Source organism: Triturus cristatus, chromosome 6 (genome assembly GCF_964204655.1).
Source record: "Triturus cristatus chromosome 6, aTriCri1.1, whole genome shotgun sequence".
Lineage (NCBI taxonomy): Eukaryota > Metazoa > Chordata > Amphibia > Caudata > Salamandridae > Triturus > Triturus cristatus.
In genome coordinates, this window is record NC_140589.1 from 880,309,527 (window position 1) to 880,325,786 (window position 16,260).

Genomic DNA, 16,260 nt, shown 5'->3' on the forward strand with positions numbered 1-16,260 from the left:
CCAATAGCTTAAACTACGTAAATGCGGACCTATTGCATTGCAAATGCTTGTTGGATGATGTCACTCCCCACTGCAATTATTGCCCATTGACCTAAGGACCCCTTTACAAAAGGGCTCAAAAACGGTGTCGACAGACAAGACAGCTGCGGCCACACTGTGACCTCCCGTCAGACTTCTGCTGTGTGTTGCTAATTCTGTCTCACTTTATTTCTTGCATTTCTATATCAGGGTTTTGTCTGGTGTTTTTTTAAAGTATCTCTTTATAATTTTATGCTGCAACTCTGCATCAAAGTTACGCATAAGGGTCTCACGTTTTCCTAAAATCAGTGCTCTCGTGCCTCATTTGTTTGTCTGTATGGCAGCCAAATGTAATAGCATTACTCATTGAAATTATCACCAATGAAATGAATACCAATATAAAAATACCCATGGTCCGGTATGTTAGAATGTTACTTCTGTGTGACTTATAAATAAAGATAATGTAATATGCATATGTGCTTTCCCTGTGCATAACCTGCATCCCAATGGCATTCAAGTATTCATGATGCATGGTTTGACAAAGACCTCTATGAAATCAGAGATCTTGGAAAACCCCTCGCCTTTGATCTAGAAAACGATATTAGAGAACACACTGTTCTTTTACTTGCAAACAGTTTGAGCAAGGCTGTTTATTCCAGGGAAAGCATCTGTAGCTGTGGGATAATCCACCATCCATCAAAAATTTGACTTTTAAAATGGGTTCTGAGCTGTCCAGTTCCGCTTACAAACGATTAGCTCCTGTAAGGAAACCGCTCACAGACATAACAATGTGCAGCAAGGTGGTGACTCACTTTGAAATATCCTGTAGCTATAGGTCAGGATTATTTAGTGCATTCCCTCTGATCTGGTCATAAACTTAAAGATAGTCTACAAATGCAGCTGCATCAACTCCTAGACACTTCATCCACCACAAATCTTAAATCAATAGTGTGATGTTCCAGGGCCCGATAAGTCCTGCTCCAAATGCCCTCTTAGAGATTTTATAGCTATGTGAGCTGAAATCGTTCTTAAGTAAATAGTAGCCTATGGATAAAGGTCTATGTATCATTAGATCGGTTTGCAAAATAGTGAATCGCTTGGGGCCACAGAACCGGCCTATGTATTATTTGTTATGCAGGTCTCAATTTGCGAGTCTATATTGACGAGGATGACGGCTTGTAATGGACAGAAGACCGAGCTTCTTGTACTTTCCTTTCAAAATAGAGTATTTTTTTTCAGCAGCACGATTTTTTCTTAAAATAAATCGGGCTGCTTAAAAAAAGAGAAATGCAATAGGTCTCGCAATTGCGATATTTTGAGCTACTGGCGTTATAAATGACAATGCCTTTTATTTTTGTGTTGAAAAAACCTGCAGTAATAAAAGGCATTGTCATTTACGATACCAATAGGCCAAAGTTTTGTTTAGCTCTTGTGACCCGTCCTGGGCTACAGCAGTGAACTGCTGAGGCAGACAATATTAAAATGCCTAAAACGAGTTAGTGAACCAGGCATAAGATAACCACCATAGCTTGTGCCTGAAGGGCAGTAGCGACTGTTACCTGGTACATGCGTAATTACCCCCACATTAAAAAAAACAATTTCAAGCCTATTTTTATATCAGCAGTGAGCGGGGAGAGTGGCTGCACAGCAGAATAATGTTGTTTCCTACCGGAGTTATAAAAATAATCCTGTGTCCAGCAGGGTGGAGTTTGTACTGCAAACGCTGCTTCCCCACGCCTCCTCCCAAAAAACATGAGCAAAATAAACACAAAAAATGCAGATAGCACAGCACCAGACTAAGGGGAATCGCTGGTGAAAAGCGCTCCTAACGGAATAATAAAAACATAAAAGTAAGAGCAATGTGCGACAACGGACTGCGGAAAGCAACATTTAACTACTGGTTAAAGCAGCTTGAGGGGCGCCAAGTTTCCTTAGCGATAAGTGCAACGGTCCGCATCAGCTGTGTATCAGCGACCACAGCCATGGTCCGGCACATCCCAAGGCCTGCTGCTACTCCAGAAGCCTCGGTGTTTCCTGCTCCCGCCTACCCCTCTGCCACCTTCCACACGCCAGCTGCTCCGCCCTTCCCTACCACTCACAGCAGAGCTCTCAAGACCTGGATCTGAGCTGAAGGATCGGCCGAGGCTGCCGCTCCGCCCTGGGAGCTGCTGCTGGACTCGGATCAGGCACATGACCGGGTTGCATAGTGCCAAATTCAGTGCAAGTTGCAACTGCGAGTTGTATATGTTTTATTAATTGAATCTAACAGCGTTTATCTCGTTTTTTAAAGGACGATTGCTTTTGTTTACATTTCATTTCTTTTGACGGCTCGTACTTTTCATCTCCATGTGAAGGACCTTGCCCACCTCCAAGATACATATAAAGTGATTCAGCATAAATGCAACTGGACACTTATGGAGGGGTCCGCATTGTATCAATTGCTTATTAAGCAGGGGCTTAATACGTGTGCAACTCATGGTCAAAAACACTGCCACGGAGTGCCGTACAGTAAACAGCTGTTTCTCGGTTTTAACCTGTGTGTTCATTATGACTGTCGCGGGTCCCGGTTCAGCCCCACCACGCTTGCCTATCCAGCACCTGTGGCAGAGAGACGCTGGTGGTCTGATCCGACATGGCCCTGGCTCGCCGAGGCTCCGGTGGAGGGCAGCTGGGCGCACCCACTTCACTGCCCACTGCAGGCCTCTGCATAGCCTTCCTGGTCCCTACACCTTCAAATTGCGACTCCGTGCGTGCGCACGCGTCCTCCCAACAGGAGACTGCTGTTGCGCACTGAGAATTCCTCAGCGCCCCTGTCTCCAGTGCTTGGAAGACTGAGATGGGATCGTACCGGTTGCAACAGCAATGGCAGGCGCACGCAGGGGCACCGATTTCGGCGGCGTCTTTCCAAAATGTAGGCTTCTTTTGCTTTACGTTCGCTCCCCACACATAACAATCAAGCGCATGCCATGACGTATTTGCTCGGCTTTCCTGCTAAAAGGTTTCTTGTCTTTATGGGGCCATGTGTTTGGCCCCATAAAGATAAGAAACCTTTTGCGACCAACGCATAGCAAGCGAGTCCGTCCAAATGGGACGGCTCGGAAAGACAAGCAAATGCGTCACGGACACCTCTTTTCCAATGGCTGGCCACCGTTTAGCATATACGGTGACGCCAGCCAATGGAAAAGAGGAGCGGGGTTTAATGCCCCTTACAGAAAATACCTGTTAATACTAAATCTCGCCAGCGAGACTGCGCATGTCTGCGCAGTCTTACGCCAGGCGAGACCTAAAAAGGACTAAGAAAGATAACAATAGACAGAATCAGGATCATAAAAGGAATGAGAGCACCCATGACCCAAAGAGAGGTGAGAATGTTTCTTGGAATGGTTGGATATCGTCGTCAGTGGATCAGCAACTTTTTGTTGATCGCAAAACCTTTGGTACGACTGACGAGAAGTGATGTGAGAGATCCCATTGATTTGAACAAGGAAGAATTGGCAGCTTTTAAATGATTGAGAGATGGGTTGTGTGAAGCACCTGCATTAGGTATGCCTGATTATGAGAAAGGGTTTGAGTTGTACTGCAGTGAGAGGAATGGGTGTGCACTCTCTGTTCGAATACAGAAGCATGGAAAACTGAGGAGACCAATTGCATATTTTTCATCAATGCTGGACCCAGTAGCTGTAGCCCTACCTGGGTGTTTGAAAGCAGTAGCTGCTACATGCCGGAGTTTGGAACAGAGTGAAGGAATTGTGATGGGATATCCTGTGAAAGTGTTTGTACCTCATGATGTGGCAATCCTTTTAACAAGGAGTCACACTCAGTATTTACACATAGTCGGCTGACTAAGTATGAAAAGGTCATACTAGGTGCAACAAATGTAAGTCTTGTGAGATGTTTGAATGTGAATCCTTCAACATTGCTGCCTGATGCTGAGAATGTGGCTGTCAGAGATGAAGCAGATCATGACTGCCTGGATGTACTTGATCTCTGTACAAAACCACGACCTGACATAAAAGATACACCTTTACCAGAAAGTGATTTCGTCATGTTTGTAGATGGGTCTTGTTTGAGAACAGATGGAGTGTTAAGTGCAGCATATGCGGTATATACGGTTGCAGCAGTGATGGAAGCATCCTATCTGAAAGGAGTAAAATCGGCCCAAGTAGCTGAACTTGTTGCTTTGACGAGAGCATGCAAGATTGGGAAAAGTGTGAGAGTGACTGTGATAACTGACAGCCAGTATGACTTCGGAGTCGTACATGACTTCGGTCAGATATGGCTGCAGAGAGGATTTTTGACATCAAGTAGAACTCCCATTAAGAATGCTGAAGTGGTTGGAAAATTGCTCGAGGCGATACAGCTGCCTAGACAATTGGCTGTTGTGAAGTGTGCGGCCCATAGTCAAAGTGGTGATTACATCGCCACTGGCAATAAATATGCAAATGACATAGCACAGTACTGTGCACGTAATCAGAATTCCATTAATCGGGCCAAGGAAAGAGAGGTGATTCCTTGCTCCTTGATGTTTACTAACACTGTGGGAACATGGGAAGAAGTAAGACAGTTGCAGGAAGAGGCAGGAGATGAGGAAATGAGGCAGTGGGTAAAAGCAGGATGTGCACACAGAGAAAAGGATCATGTGTGGGTCTATCGGGATGGAAGACCAGTTATGCATGATGTCTGCCATGGCACGGATGTATCATGGTCAGGGACACATAGGAGAGATGCCATGATCAGGTCATTTAAACAGACCTGGTACAATGCAAAATTCAGACTTGTAGCAGAAAGTCTTTGTCAGAGATGTCTAATATGTCAGCAATACAATCCGGGAAGAAAGACAGTAGTGAGTCTAGGAACAATAGGTCGAGAAGGAGGGCCTTTTACCAGAATGCAAGTGGATTTCATTGAGATGCCTCCCTGTAACAGGTTGAGGTATGTTTTAGTTATGGTCTGTCTGTTTTCTAGATGGGTAGAGGCATTTCCAACAAGAAGAAATGATGGGATGACAGTGGCAAAATTACTTTTGAGGGAATTTATCCCTAGATTTGGGTTCCCAGTGACAATTGAATCAGATCGAGAAGGACATTTCCATAATGAGATCATAAAATTAATTTGTGAAGCATTGAATGTACGACAAAAACTACATTGTGCCTACCGACCAGAAGCTTTTGGTGTGGTGGAACAGATGAATGGTACTATCAAAAACAGGATAGGGAAAATGTGTTTAGCCACAGGTATGAAATGGCCTGATGTCTTGCCTCTGGTACTCATGACTATTAGATCAATTCCAGACAGAACTACAGGGTTAAGACCCCATGAAATCATCATGGGACGGGCTATGCGACATGTATTCATACCAGTCAACAAGGTGATGACTATAACTGATGAAATGGTATTAGAATACTGTAAAAGCCTGGCTGACGCAGTTCATTCTGTGTTTCATCAGGTTGGAGCGGATGCCACCACCCTTGAAAAGAAGCAAGCCCATGATCTGAGCCCAGGGGACTGGGTGAGGATAAAAGTACACAGAAGAAGAAACTGTTTGGTTCCAAGGTGGGGAAAACCAAGACAAGTCATCTTGACCACAACAACAGCTGTAAAGTGTGCTGGACTGAAAAATTGGATCCATGCAAGCCATATACTGAGAATTCCAAATCCAGTGGATAGCACAGAAAAGGAGTATTTTGATGAATCAGAATCAAGTACTGAGTCGGATGACGGAGAGCCAAAAACAAAAGAAAACCCTGAAAGGGGGGAAGCAGAACCAAGTCTAACATTTGTCCCCAGAAGTATTTCCTTGAGAAGAAGGTTACAGATTTCTGATACCAGCTCAGACTCAGAGACTGAACAAGGAGCTCAATGTTCTAGGAAAAGACAAAGGAAAGAACAAAGAAAATGACCACGAAGAGACAATAAGAGAAATTACTGAAAGAGAAGTTCCAGATGAAAGATTGAGAGAAATTCCACCTGAAACAACACATTTAGATGGACAGGTGCCAGATACAGAGAGAGAGGGAAAGATTACTGCGGAAGACCCCAGAGGAGGTGTAAGGAACTCCAACATCCAGTTAGAAGCAGGGATAAGTAGTCAGCAGGAAGATTGCGTGACGGAGATTCGAGGAGGGACAGAAGTAGGGAATACAAAAGAAGTGGTGGAAAAATTAAACTGTTGAGAGTAAAAAGCAGGTTCAAACAGAGTCAGAAGAAAGCGTAGATGAAGTACCTGAAGGTCGAGTTCTAAGAAAGCGAGCTTGGAGAACTGAAAAGAACAATAAAGGAAGTAAATTGAAAAGAGCAGCAAAGGATGTCATTTGGCCGAATAAAATAAAAAGATCGAGATATCGACTGACACGAGTAAATTCACCATGGGCTGAACAGGTGAATGAAGTGACGAGTCAGGAGAAATCAAAAGACGAAGAAACCATTGTAATTAGAGAGAGCAAAAGAACAAGAAAACCTAACCAGAAGTATAAATCACCAGAATGGACGTATGTGGCCCTGCCTGAAGTAAAAGAAGAGGCGGATAGCCAAGGAAATCCAGAGGTGGTTGTACCAGAAGTGGTTGAGGAGGACGAAGAATCGGAAATCCTGAGAGTTATCTTGTCCGATATTGGAGAAGAAGCGGATGTTCAGGACATTCTGTATTCAGATCATGAAGGAAAGGTGAAAGATGATGAAATGCCAAGCTGAATGAGATAAGAAAACTACTGATGGAAAGGCAATAAAATACGGAAAAAGACAAAAACTGGTAGAACCAAGTAGGTGCTCAGAGCCTTGGGTTAGAAAAACTAGTTGTGAAGTAGAAGAGGCTAAGTCAAAAAGACACTGTCCATTTTAGCAAAAATGGCAAACACAGATAGTAGAAAAGGTAGATGTATATTCTTGAGAATATGGTGTAAAATATGTTGTTGTTGTACAGGATTACTAATGCTTCTGTGGAGCGTACTTGCTCTCCTGATCTCATTTAAAGTTACTATAGATACAATAGAAGGACATAGTGAAAACAAAACTAATATAGAAAAGATTCAAAAGGTAGTTCCAACTAGAATAGATAAAAACTATTTACACAAAGACAGGTCTATAACTGATTTTTCTAATAATGTGTTTTCAAAATTGTTGTATGAATATGTAAAGACAATGGACGTAAGGGACTGCTACGTTTGTATGCAGTTACCTGCCTCTGTATCGGAGGGAGTGACTTATCACCACCTTCCAGTAACTTATGGAATAACATGTAGTGTAATAGCTAGTTTATTTTATCAAACAGGGAAATTAGAGTATTATTTTTCAGATGTAGATAATATATTTTCACAAGTACCATCAATTAACAAGCTAAACAAGGTAAAACCTGCAAAGGTATTAGGTGAGTTTTTCTTAGAGACTAAAGAACTAACATTAGAATATATATTTAAAAACAATTTGACTTGCAGTTTAAAGAAAGAGGAAAATACTTTTTTAGATATGGTTGAGGAAAGGAGATTGAAAATGCAAAGAAAGGCATCTGAAGGAAAGGTGGAAAAGACAGTCTGGGATGTTGAAATAGAAAAACATTTGAAAGGTGAAGCTAGTCCAACTATGGCTTTAGATTGGCCTCAGAAAGGGAAATTGTGTATTAGAAGGAATCAAACTGCATATGATAATTATTTTGTAGGTAATAGTGAGTGCCATGATACATACCGAATCATGGGTGGATGGGGATTTAAAGGTGGAAAAGATCCAGTTTTTCCTGGGTTATATTTCATTTGTGGGAACAGGGCGTATTATTGTTTGCCGGACCATTGGTATGGCACATGTTATGTAGGCCTGGTTTTCCCTAAGATTTTTCATATGGATAGAGGAGAAGATGGTGTACATAGTTTAGGTAGTTATTTAGCACGTAGTAAGAGAGAATCTTGGTCAGAAATTGTGGGTGACATTTTTGGAGCATTGATACCAACAGTGGGAATATCTCTGAATGCAAACAAATTTAGAAGGTTTTCAACAGTAGTGGATCGCTTGTCAACAAGCACCGCTGGAGGATTTTTATTGGTAAACACTGAAATGGTTGCCATGCGTGCTATGGTAATGCAAAATCGACTTGCCCTTGATATATTATTGGCAAAAGAGGGTGGAGTCTGTGGAATGATGAAAGTCCAACATTGTTGTACTGACATTCCTGATGAAAGTAAAGATTTGAAAATTTCTATTAAAAATATTACAGAACTGCATGACAAAATTGCACCACTGGAGGTTGAAGGTGTTGGGAAAAGATTGGAAAGAAAATATCAGCTATTAAAGATTTCTTAGTAAACTTAGGTAGTACTTTTTTAGGTAAAATATTATTTCCATTAACATGTGTGATTTTCATAATATTAATAATAAGATTAGGATGTATCTGTCGTAAAAAGAACAAAAATCAGAAAAAGTTAAAAAGAGAAAATTTAAGGAGAAAAGATAAGAAACAAGAGAGAGAATTTGAAGAGATAGAATTAGAGGAAGTTAAGGAGAGTATGTATAAGTCAGCAAAAAGAGAAGAGGCAGGGAAAACTGAATTATGAATAAAAGCAAGAATTCACTTTGAAATTCCATAAAAGATACAAAATGTTGATGGTGTGGTGATATAATCACCAAAGGGGGGATTGATGGAGCGGGTAGTACAAACTTTTGTATACCCCCCCCATTTCTGCATGTTCATATTAATCCAAATAATCTATTAATTGTAATAATATTAATCCGTTTGAAGTGATATCTAATCAATCCTATTAATGTATGAATTACACATGGGATTTGCATCTTGCATGGGTAAAATAATTTGTAAAACTAATATACGTATGCATACTAATGCTAGAAATATAGAATATTGCATGATAAATGTTGCAAGTTGCACCAGATGACATCATCGGGTGAATATAAACGCTTTAATTGTCGCTATTATGCTAGATAATTACATACACATAGGGGAATTAGTGAGGGTTAAACATTTTATTCGTTATTTCCATGTTTTAATTACTTTTTGTGTTTGTTTTGCTTAAGTTGACCGATTGGGCCTTTTCGACAATATGGCTGACTGACTCATCTGACAAGAAAGCTACCATTCCACGAGGCTTCAGACCGAGTGCGCATGTCCAGGCGCCTGAACAAGTGGCCTCAAGATGACCCATCCATCCTGTACCCAAGCAAGGTCGTGACTGGACTATAGCCAAGAACTTTAACAATAGACAATTATGACAAACCGGATGGATCGTGTCTGACAGTGTGACATCATTGGACTATGGGAAACCGAAACGGACGATCTTAACCAACCAATCAAGACTGTCTAAAACTGACTTTTGTTACATTTTGACATTAAATTCATTATAAAAGATGGTAGAATAGTGAGATGTGAGATCTGATGGTTTCTTTCCTGACGTTATGCTGACGGAGACGACGGTGACACTGCTGGACAGCTGTTTTTCCTGAATCTTTGACAGACTGAATTGCTGCCCGATTTTTTGATGAATTAAAGACGGTACGACTTGATTGACTTAGAGGACGACTAATAGCCAGATTAGGTAAATATGATGTTCCATGGTTTGATTAACAATTTACTAAAAATTTGCAATTAACTAGATGAACAAAATTATTGATTAACAAACAAATGTGTTGGGCTGTTTATTGAAGAGAATAGATGAAGATTGAAGGTAAAATAAAAGAATTGAGTCACTATTACCCAAATACAACTAAATTGATCTATCGCCTAAATGGAAGGAATATCTCGAAGTTTAGGATTTAATAAAGGTATTCAATGTATGTTTATGTAAATATGTTCTTTTAGGTCAAAAGGTATTCCTTTCATGTCAGCGTTTGGAACACTCATCTCTCCCGTAAGAGCAGATCAGAAACGTGTAAGTGTTGGTGTTATGGGCCCCACCAATGAATGTATTGAGTGAATGTGCTAGTGCGATATTTGGTCTGTGCCGAAGGGAGGATTAGAAATTCCATGCTGCATCACACCTAGATTTGAAATGAATGCGAAAACAACATCCACATACGTAAAATGCAGATTCTGATTCGCAGAACCAGTATATGTGGACATTTGCACTCACGGATGGGAGGAACTACAACTTACTGCCACAGAAAATTTGCCCAAATGGCAAGTTTTTTGCTATTTAAATTAGGAATGGTGAAAATGGGTATTCCTAGAGGAGGGGCAGTGGATTACCATCAGAATGTGATCAACACCCCCAAACCAATAGTTTTTTGAGAATTGACATAACTTTCCAGTGTTTTTTCTTAGCACATGCAGGTAATTAAGAATAAACCAAACAAGACTGGAGTAAGTTTCTAAATGAGGCAGAAGGGTTCCCACTCCATCAAAATTTGGTGTGAAATATATGTGATAAAGGTAAGGTGTCAAATAACATGCCCCGTCTGTAAAAGTAATGTAAGACACTGTGAAATTAATTTACCACATAATGGAATGCGACCGGAGAACTCAATAAGTAAATGGGCCTACAAAGTGACATGAAAAAGCCATTTATCATAGTTTATTCTTTATTTTACGTGGTGATAGTCATCCCCATCTTTCAATTCTCAGTGTCATATTCCTTCTTATGCAAGAGATTCTCCTAGTGCAACTAGTAGATTAATCTGTACTATGGAAATAAAACAAAATGATAGATTTTTGGTCTCCTCTTACAAACTCAAGTAGCCAGATAAACAACCAGAACCCCATATGTTTTGTTTTATTAACTAATGCCTAGGACCTGCAAAAGTACCAAAGATCACATAAAAGGATTCCATAAGAGTCATTGGTATCACTGTGTGTTTAAGTGGCTGTTATTGTGCTCAGAGAGTTGCTTTCAGCATTTGGCTTGCATTAACAGTAGGCTTTGTGTCATAAGTACTAAAAAGTAACACATTTATTACAGGAGAGCAGTTATGTTGTTTTCTTCTTTCAGGTAAGTTGTGATTTCATAACTAGAAGCTAAAAGACATTTTATATAATGTTTTATACAGGTTTCGGATGCTTTGGCTGCATTATAAATCTATCTATCTCGAAGCTGAAAGCGTGCCCCTTTTCTCACTACAATTTTCTTTGAAATTGCGGGTTCTAATGATACAGTAACATGCAGATATAATCAAAGTATTAGGTCGAGAGAATCCTAACTTCAGTACCAAGCCCAGCAAATCATTGATCCATTTTTTTTTTTAGATAAAGACACATAGTGTATATTTACCCAGGGAGGTTAAAACCTGATGAACCTCCATCATGACGTGCCGGTAAAGTTCCTTCTGCCATTCATGTAAAACCTTCCACTCTTCTTCAGAAAAACAGGCAGCAACATCGCGGAACGTGACCTGAAATAAAAACATGTATATCAACAACTCAGTAACCTTTTCAGAGACAATAAAATGTAATTAATGTAAGGATGCATAGATTGTAAAGAAGGCATGTGTCCTTATCCATACTCATCTATATACTCAAAGCAGGGTAGAAAAGGAGGTGAAATATGTGGCATAGCAACAGGAACTTGAGCCATTGTTAATCTACATACAGCCAAGTAAAATGTGGCCATTGGGCGGAGGAGCTTTCCAACAAATTAATTTTATTTTTGTTTTAGTACACTTATTTCACAAAGTGCTGCGAGTATGGTCACAGGTTGTTATGCAAAGGGTGCAAAGGGGCACCAGGGTATCCTGGGTTGGATGGTTAAAGGCTAAGGATGCTTGTTGAAGGGAAGTTCATCAGTAGCATGGCTCTAGAGGAAGCAAAGCATAATGTGTGGTGACTAAATGCTCATGTGGAGAAGTTTGTTTGACCAGTCTTAAGTAGTTTCTTCACAGGTTGTGATGGTATTTGCTGTGCATTAATTTGTACTTTCTTACTTTATATTTTCAGAATTCGTTCACGGCCACTTGGCCAGCTGGGGTTACTGGGCCTCAACCATGGGGGATAGGGCCTTTTAACACAGATGTCCTGATGCCGGATCTGTTACGCAGAAGCATTGATAGTGTCTCATGTGCCCTAGAGCAAGGAAGGAAATGAGACTCCTGGCTTCTGTTTGAACTGTGAAATACAGCAGTAATCAAGGTTCACTTGGCCCCAGGCCATGGGCCCCAGTGCCACTGCACGTGCTGCACCAACGGAAGCTATTTAACTACAGTTATAGTACTGCAAACCGGCCCCATTTGCACTCCTTCCACAGATGACTCTTTGGCTAGTGAAGACAAGCCTTCAGAAGCTTCTGAGGTAGGTAGTATGCGGGTAGTAGAGACTCCTTTTTTTTAATTTAAATAGTTTTTATTGCCATTTGCCATTTTAATACAATACATTTCAATCCCCCCTCCCCCCACAGAGACCAAGATCAAGAAACATCTTCAGACAAACCACCTTTAGTATAAACATTATAGAAGTAGTCTCTCGCAGCGTGTAAATTTGATGGTCCAAAAAGACAAAGAGAAAAAGAAAACTAAGGAACAGAAATTCGCACATCCACTTTCGCCTTAGGATTAATCCCTTGGAAATATTACCCTTGGCAGTGATCTTCTATCCAGAGTAACAAAGGTTCCCAAATCATCATTCCTCTTTGTTTTTTCTTAAGTCCCTTGTTCTTATAAATTGCCACCTCCACATTGCATATAGCAAGTAATCTAGCCCTCCATTGAGTGGAAGATGGCGGTTGGGGATCAAGCCATGCGGTGGCTATACACAATCTAAGAACCGCCATTGCTACAAATATCAGCCCCTGTTGTTGTATTGGGCGCTCAATAGCAGCCACTCCTAAGATCATTTCTTCACTAGAGATAGTAATTTCTTCCTGAAATAGATCTGAAATGAAATTAGATATTTCTATCCTAAGATTAGTAAGTGATGGGCAAGTGGCAAACATGTGAATATCGTTAGCTGCCGCCAATGAACAGCGTGGACAAGCGGTTCCCAAGCCAATTGCCCATTTGCCCATTTTATACGGTGTATAATACAAGGCAAAAAATGTTTTATAGAATTGTGCTTGTAATTTAATTGACATTAGCAGTATTTGTGCAAGCTTTAATGCTCGCTCCGGTATTGCTCGCTGTACGAATAGGTTAGTCTGCCATCTAGTAAGATGTTTATCGAGATCATCCGGGAAACTACTGATAAGGTCCTTATATATTTCCCCAATTCTAGGAGTAGATTCCAAGCATAATTTATCTATTAATATGATATTTTGAAAATAACAACGCCCCCCCATTTTCTTAGACAAGAAATCCCTGACTTGTAAATACTTGAAAAAATCCCTATTGCTAATGTTATAATCATTGCGAAGTTCTGAAAAGCTTTTCAATCGATTTTCGATATAGAAGCAACCAAGTTGGGTAATCCCTACCCTGTTCCACCTAGACATATAACCATCATGAAATATCTCAGAAAGATCAGAGTTGCCACTAATTGGAGTGTAACATGAGAAGCGTCCCAACCCTAGGAATTTACAGATATTGTTCCAAACTTTCCAAATTCCCTGAATAGTCTTGAGTTTAGTTTTCTTAAAAAAATTATCATTCATATGTCTCCATAAACACCCTTTACTTCTATCTCCTAATACCATTTCCTGTGGGGTCGGGATCTCACAATGATTCGGCTCAATCACTATCAGATTTATACAGTATTTGGCCACTGTTGCCCAATAATAGATCCTAAAGTTAGGCAATGCTAACCCACCTCTTTCTTTTGGTAACATAATCCATTTTAGTGCCCTTCGTGGTTTCTTAAATCCCCAAATAAATCTGGCAAACAAAGATTCGATGTTTTTAAAGTAATATGGGGAGAACTCGAGACAAATTGTTCTGAAGAAGTATAAAAATTTAGGTAGAATCAGCATTTTAATCAAATTACATCTGCCACCAATAGTTAAGTGTAAATTATCCAATCTAATTAAGTCTTCTCTGGTGCGCACTATTAGTGGGTCAAGATTTAACTGTACAATTTTATCTACCTTGGCACTTATATTGACACCTAGATAAATAGGGTGTTCCACAACTCTCTCGTCTTCCATCTCCACTTTGTCGTTAATGATTATTTGAGTTTTCCCGGTATTTAGTTTATACCCAGAAGTTTTGCCGAAACGTGTTGCTTCCTTCTCAACCATCTTAATTCCCTCCTTCGGATTGGTAGTAACTAGCGCTATATCATCAGCGTAAGCTAGGACTTTGGTTTCATAGTTGTTAATCGTAATAGAGGATACATAAGGATGGTTATCAAGTTTACGTATAAATTGGTCGACATATATTGCGAATAAGAGGGGTGAGCAGGGACACCCCTGTCTAGTTCCCCTCGTAATCATAAAGTTCTCAGACATATTCCCGTTTATCACTACGCTGGCCCTTGGATTGACATATAGTCCTTGGATAGCTTTGATAAATCCCTTCGTTAATCCTCGATCTGACATTGCTGCCCATAAGAACTTCCAGAAGACCCTATCAAACGCCTTTTCTGCATCCAGAAGAATAAGGGCCATAGGGTCTCCTGTAGTTTCTGCATAGTCAAACAAAGAGATAACTCTCTGTATATGATCGCTTGTTGATCTGCCGGGGACAAATCCGTGTTGTCGGGCTGACACAATTTTATGGATTATAGGTGCTAATCGCCGTGCAAGGAGTTTGGAATAAATTTTTGAGTCACCATTGATCAAGGTTATTGGGCGATACGAGCCCATTTCCAACGGATTTTTGTTTTTCTTCAGGAAGATCATTATTTTTGCTAAAGACCAAGACGGTGGTGGGTTTCCTCCCTGAACTATAGACTTAAAAAGTTCTAGCATAATGGTTTTTAATTGTTCTGCAAATTCGAGGAAAAACTCTGTAGGGATTCCGTCTACACCTGCTGCTTTGCCAGCAGTCAGGGATTTCATAGATAATAGAATTTCCTCCCAACAAATGGGAGAGTCCAGTAAATCCTTATCTTCTTGTTCAAGATGTTCGGCCAGCTCTTTATCCAGATAGTCTCTAGGATCCTCTTGCCCTCCTAACGGTTCTTCATACAATTTTTGATAAAACATTTGAAAAGCAGTTCTAATATAGAGTTCTTCTAATCTCAATTCACCATTCCTATCATTTATAGCTTTTATCATATTTCCTGTTATCTCTTCCCTTGTACGAACAGCCAGCTGGTGCCCTACTTTCTCGCTGAGTTCATAAGTTTTCCCTTTGTATATCATAGCTTTAGTGATCGCTTTTTCCGTAAATATATCAGATATCTTGTTTCTAGCGATTGCAACTTGCGCTAGTCCTTCAGATCCCAGACCTGTTTGCAAAGCTATTATCAAATCTGCTTCAGCTTTATTCAGATTCTGATATAAAGAGGCTAGTTGTTCTTTACCTTTTCTGTTAGTGCGTACTGAGAATTGCAAAGTCTCCCCTCTGATACCAGCTTTCATTGCATCCCAAACTACCTCGACAGGAGCACTGCCCATGTTTATTTCTAAAAAAGATGGTATCCACTCTCTCATAAGAGTATGATACTCCTCCTTTTTTAAAAAGGCTCTTTCAAATGTCCAAAGGTTTCTAGTACGAATAATATTGCTACATGCAATATTCAATTCTAGAGGGTTGTTCAACAGTTATTCCAAAGGAAATAGATCTACGTGGAAACAGAGGATTTTGAGTCCACAAGATTAAAGCAGATGTAAGTTTTGTAGTGGAGTAAATGCATTGAGTCTATACAGAGCTCAAGATTAAGAAAACTTTATAACCTGGAACGAGCTCCCGATCGACATTAGACACGCCCCCTCCCTGAACACCTTCAGACACTCACGGGTGAGTAGCGCGCTTACAATTTCCTGATTGATTGATATAATTCATGTTTTTAATGATTAGAGATTTTTTCATTTGTTGTTTGTTGATTTGCTTTGTTTAGCGTCCAGCAGTTTTTGGTCCTGAGGAAAACCCTGTGACTTGATTTGGGTTCGAAATGTGTCACCTGCTCATATATAACAGAGAAAGTGTATGAAAAAGAAGGGTTGGCATACAGGGAATTTGTTCTTTAGAACTCTCTATATTTTTCAGTCCCTGTTTTTATTGAAAGTGAAACACAACATACGCTTCCACACCCTGGTCTTGGATGATCGGCTATGAGCCTTAAGTGTCATTCAAATGGAGAGAGGATGTAGCCTTATGGCAAGAGCGGTCGACCTCGAAGCTGGGGAACCAGGTTCGAGTCTCGGCAACGACGCTAAAACATCCTGTGATTCTGGGCAAATCACTTAATCTCCCTGTGCCTAACAAAAATTAATGTGTCTTTATGTA

The 16,260-nt window shown here is 40.4% G+C and overlaps 1 protein-coding gene across 2 annotated transcripts in view; it reads right to left on the reverse strand.

The window, feature by feature from the left end:
* Nucleotides 1-16,260, reverse strand: part of LOC146818003 (uncharacterized) — a 96,202-nt gene that overhangs the window by 61,645 nt on the left and 18,297 nt on the right. For both annotated transcript variants that reach the window (XM_085611479.1, XM_085611478.1), the window contains exon 2: nt 11,217-11,337. In XM_085611479.1, the coding sequence (XP_085467605.1) occupies nt 11,217-11,337 (121 nt within the window). The remainder of the gene's footprint in view (nt 1-11,216; nt 11,338-16,260) is intronic.